The 12,510-nt window shown below is 31.2% G+C and overlaps 1 protein-coding gene across 1 annotated transcript in view; it reads left to right on the plus strand.

Moving 5' to 3' along the window:
- Positions 1-12,510, plus strand: part of LOC139516589 (phospholipid-transporting ATPase ABCA1-like) — a 43,896-nt gene that overhangs the window by 618 nt on the left and 30,768 nt on the right. The window contains exons 3-13 of the mRNA XM_071306784.1: positions 1,026-1,122; positions 1,828-1,969; positions 2,637-2,770; positions 3,250-3,377; positions 3,785-4,045; positions 5,358-5,441; positions 5,820-6,069; positions 8,252-8,391; positions 9,442-9,558; positions 11,435-11,623; positions 12,056-12,149. Coding sequence (XP_071162885.1) covers positions 1,026-1,122; positions 1,828-1,969; positions 2,637-2,770; positions 3,250-3,377; positions 3,785-4,045; positions 5,358-5,441; positions 5,820-6,069; positions 8,252-8,391; positions 9,442-9,558; positions 11,435-11,623; positions 12,056-12,149 — 1,636 coding nt within the window. The remainder of the gene's footprint in view (positions 1-1,025; positions 1,123-1,827; positions 1,970-2,636; positions 2,771-3,249; positions 3,378-3,784; positions 4,046-5,357; positions 5,442-5,819; positions 6,070-8,251; positions 8,392-9,441; positions 9,559-11,434; positions 11,624-12,055; positions 12,150-12,510) is intronic.

Here is a 12,510-nt window from a genome sequence, read left to right on the forward strand (position 1 = left end):
TGTCTATATTACAGAAAGACAAAATGTTTTTACAATCCAAATTACTGTTTAACAAAAATAGCTTGTATGTATATATAGATATATATTAATGTGTAAAAAGTATTGCTACAATAGGAGTCATTTTGGTCAATTAATCTTTTGTTCAGCACATTGACCAGGAAGTGTTTTGCTTATTTTTTTTTAGAATTTTAATACTGGAGAAATGGGGATACTCAGGAACTGTATAAAGTGTCACAAAATTTAACCAACTCAGAAGAAAGTCTTTATAAGAACAATTACTTTACAAGGATATGCAATGTACTTTAATATGATACGCTGACTGTATACATCAAAGATTAATATTTGATATTATGCCCTGATTAAATAGTGCATAGGAAAATAATTTTATATACAATGTATCCTATATTTCAATGGTAAGGGTTTTTTTCTGGCTTCTAAAGTTGATGAAAAACTGACAAAGACATGACAGAAAACAAGGACTAACAACAGTATACAAAACACAACATAGACAACCAAACACTGACTGATTTTAAATGTATTAATATGACCAATTTGAATGCCTTTTACTCTTAAAATGTATAAACACAAACTGGTTGTGTTGGCAAGAATTGCCCAATTGCCAATAAATTGATGCCATATCTTTAATAAAGACTAATGCAGATGATCGTCACTTTCATCACATGGGTTACAGTATCCAATATCATACTGGACAACATTGTAGATGATTTGGATCAGATTGGAGAATGAAATGTATATCAATCTTACTAACAGGAATTAGCAATCACAGACATTTTCTTAATTTGACTATTGGGAATTAAAACCTAAGATTTATCATTGTTTATAATTGAATATGTTCAGATATTTGCAATTTTTAAGTATTTTTTTAGGTATTTAAAAAATGATGTGTATTATTATGAGAGTGTTGGCCTGAAGGAAGATAGTGTTTGTACAAAATTTACTAATTGAGCTAACCATCTTAAAAAAAAGATTATTATTATTGATAATGCTTTTTATCTATTTTACAGTACCACTTGTTAGTGGAGTTGATAGCTCCATTGGTTTTATTTCTTATACTGGTTGGAATCAGAACAAGCCCTGGTTTGAAGACTTTTCATCATGAATGTAAGTAACAGAGTAAAATATAGATCTGCATAAGTGTTACTGATATGATTAGAACATAGTAAGTTTGAGAACTTTTATACCTTTGTGTACATGCTACTTGTCCCTTCCTTATTATTTTTTTTCAATCTTGCCCCTTTAACAATTTTACTGCTGTAACTAAGAGATTACCATTATACTGACATCTGCATCTCCATGGGCAATCAGTATATTGGCAGTTTTCAGCAAACATATAAATTAGTAAGAAAAATAAAAGAAAGGGAATTGTAGCAAGTCTATCCTTTGTGTAGTGAAGCTGACTGTACAGTCATCACTTCGTCCCTTAATTTGATAAGCTACACATGCGTATTCAGTTGATTTGTTAACGCATAGTCTGAAACCAGTAATTCAGATATAAATTAACCGAAGGATTAATTGGTGACCTCTTTGAACTAATTCACAAATTATTAGCCTTCTTTTACTTTAAGGGTCCATAAAATGCTTTAGAATAAGGGTTCATTTATGTTTATGGTAATATAAGGGGTTGTTCTATGTTAAGGTTAGGGTTAAATATATTCATACTATATTCAGATTTATTAAGAACATGATATACAGGTGCTTTTCTATCATTTAAGATAATAAGTGGATCTTCAAATACTTAATTTATTGGCTGCTGTTTTATTGACATTAATTGAAAAAGGAAACTAAATGTACATATTCAAATTTTAGGTCATTTTAATGGCAAAGCTATGCCTAGTGCTGGGTTATTTCCCTTTCTTCAATCTTTTTTCTGCAACTTCAACAATACTTGTTACAAGGAGATGACACCAACAGAGTCAATGGGAACTGTAGACAGCTTTAACCAATCGATGTGAGTAGATCATTTACTAAAACAAATCTTTCTTATTCTACAAATACCTGAGCTATTTTGCTTCATTGTTAAGTCTTACAAATAGAATCATATTCAAAACAGTGTAGCTGTGGCCACTGATTGACGACCTTAAATTATCCCAGTGACTGGGGCATATTATGTGAACGTTTATCTGTAACGACCACTGCTCACTACTTACTTATTATAGAATTTAAATTGTGGGGTCACCAAAGGTTCTTAATCTGCCCCAGTCAATGGGATAATGTAAGGTTGTCAATCAATGGCCACAGCTACACTGTTTTGAATATGATTCTAGTATACTAGAAAGAGTTTGATCATATTTGTATAATATATCTTCTTTCTCAGTCAGGTTATATTTGAGGTTTAAAGAGTAATAAATAAAATTGATAATGATAATGGGGAATGTGTCAAAGAGACAAGTACCTGACTAAAGAGCAGAAAACAGCAGAAGGCCACCAATGGGTCTTCAACTCAGTGAGGAAAATCCAGCACCCAAAGTCTTGCTTTAGCTGGCCCTTAAACAAAAATGTGTACTAGTTCAGTGATAACACATTCATGGTTTAGATTACATGTGGAGAAATTCAGTTTGTGTTGACCAGATTTAACATCTTTTTTCAATAATGAAAATATTATTATTTTTTTACAGTTTTACACAGCTAGCAAGTGACATAGAAGATTTGTTTCACAATCATTTAGATAAAGATACAGTTACAGATTTGTACAAAGACATACAGATTGGTTCAACATTACAACACAAAATCAAAAATGGTAGTACGACAGGTATGTAAAGCTTTTGCTTGTTTATTTATGTTATAAAATCAATCAAATCAGTACCTACAAATAGTATTTTTATTATTAACAGCCTATGCATTGACTAGTATGAAAAATACTTTATGTATGGGTTGTGTTTAAAAAACTTACATAAGACCTACACTTGATGATAGATTAGAAAAAGTCAGAATATGAGTTTGAAGTACTTTGAACAAAATCCTATGAAACATACAAGGAACACATAAGATACCTAAGAAATCACTCAGTAATCCATGAAAGGTATTCAATGGGCCTTTTGTGATCTATAGAAAGGTTTTAGATGTTGGGTTAAACTTGTTTGAAGTCCCTAACCTTCCCCTAACCTTGGACAGTGGTGTACCAATGCAACATTAGAACTAATATAAAAATCAGTTGAGAAGGGCTTTACTCATCAGATATCACAAGCATGTATTAGATTATAAATTAATTGAAGCATATTGTTTTTGTAGGTGAAGTTAAGGTGGCTAATTTGTTTACCAACCTAACAACAATCAGAGAAGAGTTAAAAGAGAAAGGGGTACAATTTACTCTGGTAGAGTTTATACAGCTTATGAATGCCTCTATTGATTTTCAGAAGGTGAGAAAAATGCCAAATTATTGCTTCCATTCATTTTTGTCGAGCCTTCGACTTCTGTTGAAAAAGCGAGATATAGCAATCCTACATTCCGTCTGCCTAATAATAGATATACAGATAGTTTGATTATTGTAAAAAAAAAAACCAAAAAAAAAACATGCAACACAGTACTGTTGTTCAAATGATTAATTGTATACTGGGAAATTTTTCAAAATCAGAAAATTAAATGATTTAAAAATGTTGACTGTCATTGTCTATTGTTGTTTCCACTAACAATGGAAATGACATTCAAATAAAAATTGGTGCCACATTTGATATTGCTTTATAATTATAAATGACATAATATCAATTTAAGGAATATTAATATTATTTCATGATATCAAAATAACTATGAATATATTTTATTTTAGGTACATTTATCCAACTTGAACACGGCTCTGAGAAGTTTTGACAGTTGCCCTGGTACAGAATCTTCACTGCAGGATGCGTTATCTGCCATGTCACATTCTACATTATGTTCATCATATGGATTACTGGGAAATCTACAGTTTTATCCTGACTCAGCTAAAGAAAATTTAACATCTAAAATATGTGGATTAACTAATCAACAGAAAACTGATCTGTTAATTGTATTTAGGTCAGGATTTAGTATTCAGAAGTTTGTTTTACAGGTATATATCTATTTACTAATATGATAGTATTGGAAAAATTAGAGTGTGGTGCTCATTTCCGCCATAACTTTCCATGTTTTCTGCAGTTTATGTTCAGGTTTTTATATGTTTTTGAAGTATACTGATATTTCTATATGAAGACAACATCAAAATTAAAATATTCTTAGCTTGAAAAAGTGTTTCTTTAAAAAAAAACATCTGAAAAGTTAGACAAAAGGCTAATTGAAATTTTCTGATGTTTTGTCAAAGGGGGACACATATTCGACATTTTTACACATCAATTTATCTCCAAATAACTGCAGCTTTAAACAATATATATCAAATCAATTTCATTATAGATGAATAGCAGACATTTCAAAGGTGTAAAGAACTGAAATTTAGGGCAATCAATCAAAGAATTACTTAGAAATACTTCTTTGAAATCTTTTTTTCATTCAGGAAATTAGCCGAAAATCATTGTCTGTTTTTTCGTTCCTTTGTGATAAGTGCCCAAATTTTGTCTTAGTTTAAAAAATAAGCATATTTGTTATAATAATATAATTTACCGGCATATTTCTTCCATTTCACCCATCCTTTGAAGTTTTTGCACCTCATAATCATAAAATGGCAAAACTGTGCCCCCAGCGAATATGAGTGCCCCACTCTATGTAAAAATTAAGATAACATGAAGTGTCAAACATGACATATTTGTCACTACCCAACAAGGAGAAAATATATGACAGCTGTAAAGATATAATATTAATTACCATGCATATACGCAATATCAAATTCTGGTGTTTAAAAAAGTTAAGGTTATCAAAATCACAATGTGAGAGAAGAAAATTATTAATCTTACTTCTGTTACAATAACCTGGAAGTGTAAAACTCTATTAAGGGAGGGGAAAGGACCAGAACTAGTCCAATATCAAATCTTCTGCATATTGATATCAGAAAATATTAGCGACAAGCTACACAGTAAAGCTTTTAGCAAGTAAGAACAATGAACAAGCAAAACAGCTTCATATTGTGTGGAAAAGCTGATTTCTTATGATAACTGTAAGCAGACAATCTGATAATCTGTGTAATGTACTTTTTCTGGTCTTTTAAGTAAGCCTGATAAGTTCTGCTCTCAAATTGTGACCTTGCTAAAACTTCTCACAGATTTCGATGTCGTTGATAAATCTTCCCATATCTCAAAGCTGTAAAACAAGAACAACTGAGCAGGAAGTCAAATAATGAATGATAAAAAAGACAATTATTACTTATCAGTAATGTTAACCACTTGTATTTCATGTTTCATTTCATAATTTTTCAACTTTGTCTCTTCTTGCAGATGGTGAAGTTTACATTTATTAATACCAAGCAGTTTCCAAATATAAATAGAATCTTCACTAATCTAAGAAATGTTTATACGTCGGTGAGTATTCAGATTTTAGAGAAACTTTGTTTTTATAAGATGTTACAACTATAAAAATAGTCATAAGATGTTTGTCAATTTTGTACAACTGTATATAATACAGATCATTTGAATTTAAATTTGATGTGCATTTATTTTTTTCAAATTTTGATATCAATATTGCTTTCAATTATGATTTTGGGAGTCTGACATTTAGATAATGAAATTTTTATGTAGAAGAAAATTTCTACAATGCAGTTTTCAGTACAATAATACCTTATGTTAGGTTTGGCTTCCCTATTGAGGCCCTTATTATTTTGATTATCCGAAATCTCAAAAAAGTTTTCCATGTAATATGTTCAATATATTAGTCATATTTATTTTGAATTATTTTTACAGATAAAATCAATGAAAAGTTTGAAACACCCAAAAATAAAAGCAACGTTTGAGAAACTGATCCAGTCCACATTAGACAATGGTTCTTTGAATACTTCCAGTATTGTACAAGCTTTAGGCCAGTTTGTTTGTGGTGACCATTCCTTTCTTCAAGTTCAGAGTGAGAAGCCCAGCGATCTGTTATCCAGATTTATTATTAGTGGAACTAAAGATTACCATGCTGAAGCATCTTATAATGAATATGGACCTAATGGTAAAACATCATTTTATTTCAGTAATGACCAACTTTCACTAAGGGCTATCCCAGAAAAAAATGTATGGGAAGGTTGGAAGGCAGTTTTTGTCAGCACCCGTCACCAAGACAATTGTAATTGAGAATTATAGCGGGTTAAAGTGTGTAAAGTTGCTCTGATACCCATCACCCATGTATTATTAATATAATGTGCCTTCCAACCCCCCCCCCCCCCCCCATAAATTTTTTTCTGGAATAGCCCTAAAATATTTTGGGTCATTATGAGTAAGTATTAATTGCTTAGCATTGTGATCTTGATATGAAACCAGAAATACAATTTTTGTGTAATTCACTTCAATTGTTCTGTTGTCTAATGATAATTGTCTTGCAGGAAACAATAATGTAATGGAGATTTCAAAACAATGAAAATCCCTTGACCTTGAATATTCCCTCACCTTTGTTTTACATATGTATTTATGAACAAGACTTATAAAAAGATATCTCTAAAAAATAAAAAATAAAAGAAATGCAACAAAAAAAATGGCTAAAAAATAAAACCATATATACACATGGAAAAAAGTATTGCAACACCTTGATTTTTTAAAATTTGAAAAATCAGCCTCTTTTTGTGGATGAAATATAATAAAATATTTGTATAATATTATTGAAACATAGTTTATGATAACATTGGCATTGAAACGAACAAAAAATGTTTGAAAAAAAATGATTTATATAACCACAATTTTAATAACAAAATGAAGTGTTTTTTGTACAAAAAAATGCATTTTACAACTTTTACTGTAGTCGAACTTTACAATGTCAGACATTTCAAAATTAATCTTCAGATGACTGTTCACATCATGGTTGATCGTTATACGCCAAAGAATTAGTACTTTGTGTGCAGCCTCCATTCAAAAAGATAACCGCATCTAAACGTCTTCTGATTCCTGCCAAAAATCGACTAATTTGTTGCTAAGGTAGCAACAACCATTTCTGATGAAGGGCATTGTTTTTTTCATGATGTGTTTGAACTGGGTGTCCTTTCGCGCACGTTCCGCCCAATAGTGTCCCATATATGATCGATATGGTTCAAATCCGGGCTACGATCCGTCCAAGGAAGATGAACCGAATTCCCTTGGAACAATGGATCTTCCTCCACGATGCTAATTTTCAACTTTAGCGAGCTCTGCACTACATTGGATACGGAAAACTGTGTGTCTGTTCGTAAGCAAAGGTCTCCGAAATGGTCTGATCGCACGATAACCAGTAGCGATGAGTCGATCTCGAACAGTTCTTGTTAAAAGGCTCCTGTATGCCCACCACTCTCTTTTTAGGATTGTATTGTATGCAATGGGTTTCCTTCTGAGCAACCTTCATTATGCTTGATTTTCCCTAGCAAATGGTATAGGGGGTCTTCTTTATCTCGGAAGGTCTTTAACATCGTTTAGTGCCTTATTTTTATTCTCAAAACGACTTATAGTGGAATGGTGATGACCAAAAATACGTGCAGTTGTTTCAGCGACATCCCTGCTTCTCTCATGCTGATAATCTGCCATCTTGCTGCAGTTAAGAGTTGTTGAATACCCATTACAAGGTGTCAATCACATAACTTTAAAAACTTAGTTATTTAAAGTGTTGAAAACAATGAGGATGAAAACATCTGTTTTGCTGTTTACGGGTACAGTAGCTGCATGTGCAGATAAAAACTTATCGAGTCGATATTTATTGGTTAAACTCAGGTTATACTTAAATAATGTTTAATTAGTTCTATTTTACCAAATTATATCACAAAAAAATAAAAAGTGTTTTTTTAATTTCAATTTCAATTTGGTGTTGCAATACTTTTTTCCATGTGTATATATACAACACAAGACCTTTACTATAGCAGTGTACACTTGCACTTAAGTATCTCAGCCCAAGAAAGGGGATTTTGTAGATGCAATAATGCATTAGATTGACACAATTTTACAGAAAGAACAAAGTTGCTGATATGAATATTTGATTCTATAGATGAGGAAGATAAACATTTAATTTCACTAATATATAGGTTTTTAAGATGAAGAAGTAAGATCTTTAAGATACAACTTGTTTAGAATATTCCATTAGGAACTTGCTATCTAATTTGATACTTGTCCATAAATTCCACTGAAGAAAGTAATGAAATGAATTGAAATGTGATGACACAGACACGTTCTGTTTTTAGCTCCTGTTTGTCGTAAACTGGTGAATGTGATGAACTCTGACCCCAACACTAAGATGCTATGGAGATATCTAAAGGCTGTTGTCTTAGGTAAAATACCATATACACCAGATACTCCTGCTGTTTTAGAGGTGATCAAAATGGTAGGTTTTTACTCTTTTTATGAAATTGTGGGATGGAAAATATGAGCATACGTTTTCTTTTTTGCATTACTAATCTATAAAGGTTTTGCTGATCAATAGTTAAAATTATGTTTGTAAGGAAGAAGTATCATCATTCTGTCAAATGTGTTCAACATGGAGATTTGAGCTGTTTCTTGAAAGATAAATTTGTTAGAATTAAACATGCCTATCACTTCATGTTACATTAGTTTCATAAGCCCCTATATCTGAATAGGAAAAAATACCAGTAGTACATCAAATAAAGCTTTTGATCAAGTTTTAAAGTACAATTTGATGAGGAAGTGAAAATTGATTTGATTAAACGTTTTGATAAATGTCACCATTTTGGTTAAAGTAAAATGCCATAAGAAAGATGATGTAGATTTTTTTTGTCAGATGAATATTGATGTAAAGGATTTGATTACTGTATGAAAAATAGCTATTTTCAATTAAAATCTTTAATGAGTCTTACAATAACTCAAAGTTTTACACCCTTCAGCTACCTTTACAAAGGTTTTCACATGTGTCAATTTAAAAGTTTTAATCTAGGTTAAATAGCATCAGATGTTCAACAAAAATACAGATTATTATGAAAAATAGTAATTATTTACGTTCAAAGAAGCATAAAGAGAAAATATAATTACAAATTTTACAATGGCTTAGTTTTTTTAGGATCTGGCTTAAAAGTTCAGAAGCAATGTGAATTGTATCCATTTTTATGCCCTGCCACATCAGAGGGAGAATTAAGTGTAAACCTTGTACGTCCATATACCAGTCCTACTTATCTCCCAATGGAAGTTTCATTTTTCTAACTTAAGTTTGCCTCAACCAAATGTTGTGAAACTCATTACCACACAACACAGATCAAGTCCGAAATTTTGTTGACATCACCTTTACTATTCTTGAGTTATGCCCCTTTACAATGTTATATGCAAAGGTGGCATCTTCTGATCTGTGTCCAATAGACACATGCTCCATTTATTTTAGTATTAAAAATGTTATTTATAAAGTAAATGTGTATTCTGTTTCAAGGCAAATCGTACCTTTTCTGACTTGGCTGATATAATAGATATAGCAAAGAAATGGGAAAGTTATGTTGATAATCTCCAGGAATATCTCAAACAAAGCCATGGATTTGGACTTATACAGGTAAACATTTGACAACTTTCTCAGAAAAAGTTATCCCACTAAACAGTCCCAAACAGTGATATATTATGTGCACCAATTTGTCTGTTACTGTGTCTATAATTTAAATTAAAGTAAAAGAAAACATATCAGGCAGATTTTTTTGTTGCATCTTTTTTTTTTTCATTTTTAGGATACCTTAGAACTTTCAACTTCGAATTATTATATGCTCCCTACATACTTCCATCTGTCACTTAAATTTTTTGTTTCACCTTTGTAGCTCACCGTTCCGATGGAACTGTGAGCTTTAGCTATCACTTGACGTCCGTCGTCATTGTCCGTCTGGTGTAAACTATTTCAAACATCTTCTCCTCTGAAACTACTGAACCAATTCAAACCAAACTTAAGCTGAATGATCCTTAGGGTGTCAAGAATAAAGTTTGTGTTTAAGTTTCTGGTTCGTCAAAGAACATGGCTGCCATGGCTAAAAATAGGACATAGGGGTAAAATACAGTTTTTGGCTTATACATTTGTATTTCAAAAACCAAAACAGTAAGAGCAAATCTAGCATGGGGTAAAATCGTTCATAAGGTAAAGTTCTATCAGCCCTGAAATTTTCAGATGAATCTTATAACCTATTGTTGGGTTGCTGCCACTAAATTTGTAATTTTAAGGAAATTTTGCAGTTTTTGGTTATTATCTTGAATAGTATTAATGATAAAGATAAACCGTAAAGAGCAAATATGTTCAGCAAAGTAAGATCTACAAATAAGTTTTATATTCATGACCAAAATTGTCAATTGACCCCTTTAAGAGTTATTGCCTTTAAGGACAATTTTACACAATTTGTTTATCATGTTTTCTTACTTTAAAAAATCTTCTTTTCTGAAACCACTGAACTAATTCAAACCATACTTAAGCTGAATGATCCTTAGGGTGTCTAGAATAAAGTTTTTGTTTAATTTTCTGTTTCGTCAAAGAACATGGCTGCCATGGCTAAAAATAGAACATAGGGGTAAAATGTAGTTTTTGGCTTATATTTCAAAAACCAAAGCAGAAAGAGCAAATCTAGCATGGAGTAAAATCGTTCATAAGGTAAAGTTCTATCAGCCCTGAAATTTTCAGATGAATCTTATAACCCATTGTTGGGTTGCTGCCACTAAATTGGTAATTTCAAGGAAATTTTCCAGTTTTTGGTTATTATCTTGTCAATGAATAGTATTAATGATAAAGATAAACTGTAAACCACAAAACTTTTCAGCAAAGTAAATTCACAAAAATTAAAATTAAACTTTGTTTGATTTCATCAAAAATTTAATTCTTAAGGTTCTTTGATATGCTGAATCTAACCAAAAAACCAAGCTACATTGAAATTGGACACTTAAACTCTTAAAGGAAAGATAAAGGCCAAAAAATCATGGTGAGCGATTCTGGCTCCCGAGAGCCTCTTGTTTGAGGAACTACAATTCAGAGTATCATGATAATTTGTACATTTATTTAGCTTCATTTGAGCATGCTTTGCTGTGTGATGCATTTTCAGATTAATTGCTCAACAATTTCTTGTTGATCCACTAGTTTGTATATTCTTACACTATTTGGTTTAGACATTTTTGCAATTTCTCAAAACTACAAAAGAGGGCTTTCTGAAATTTGAAACCAAGCTTCATGCCTGCATGCTATACCTTGCGATGTATTTTCATATACATTGCTTATAAACTTCCTATTTACAAAATACTAAAAGCTGGAGTAACTTTTGTTGGCAGTAGCTTACAGTTTGACTTGTTATAACTATCTATAAATATAGGTTACATTAAATGTTAAGACTTAGGGTTTATCAGGCAAACATCTTTTACCCTAAAGTTTGCTTATGTCTGATACAATGTTTTACTTGTTACTTCAGAGTTTCTCAGGGTCCTGTTTATGTAACTTGATGGAGAGGAAAAGTTTGAAACAAGACGTTACAGAGCAGAACAGTGTGACATGTAAATTTCTAGGGGAATTCTTTACTAACAATAATAATACCGTAAATTTGGACAAAATGTTGGTGTATTCAAAAGCCTTGGCAAAACTTATTGCTGATTATGGTCAGGTAAGATAATTTGATACATTTATTTTTATTATTGGTATTGTTAAAAAATGGATTTTAATGTAATTAATGTTCGTGATGTCAATAAATACCTACAATTAATATAATGCTATAAAAAATTAAGTTATTTTTTTTTGGCAAGACATATCCCATTGCAATGTTTACAACAACAACAACATTGATAGAAAACTAAAGCTTGTCAAATATATTTATCCTTATTGATTTTGGTGTGAAAAAAAAAAATCCCTCAACTTTTTCCTTCTTTAACATATTCAAGATTTCATTACATGATTTAATGTTTTGTTTGGTTACCATCTGACTTATGTATTTCATACATATTGTTTTATTAGAAGATGCCACAAATGGATTTTTAAAACTTCATGCGGTATTTATGTTACTCATCATACTGTCTCATTAATCTATTTATATTTACAGTGTATTGTATTTGACAAATTTGTACCCTATCCATCAGAGAAAGACTTGGTGAAGAGCAGCTTAGGAATGATACAAAATAGGACATTTTTGGCTGGTATGTTTAAGTTTTATATTTGTTTTTTTTTCCAGCTCACCAAGGCAACCATTATTGTCGTAAACCATTTCTAAAATCTTTTCCTCTGAAACAACTGGGCCAAACTACTTCAATCTTTTAACTTAATGTTCCTTAGGGTATCTAGTTTATTAACTATATATCAGAAGTTTTGATCCATCAACAAACATGGCCAACATGGCAAAAAATAGAACATTAGGATTAAATGCAGTTTTTGGCTTTTATCTCAAAAATTAAAGCACTTAGAGTAAATCTGATGGGATAAAAATGTTCAAAAGGTCAAGATCTATCAGCCCAGACAAATCGAACAACCCATTGTTTGGTTGCTACCACTAAATTGGTA

The sequence above is a fragment of the Mytilus edulis genome, chromosome 1 (assembly GCF_963676685.1).
Source record: "Mytilus edulis chromosome 1, xbMytEdul2.2, whole genome shotgun sequence".
Taxonomy (NCBI): Eukaryota; Metazoa; Mollusca; class Bivalvia; order Mytilida; family Mytilidae; genus Mytilus; species Mytilus edulis.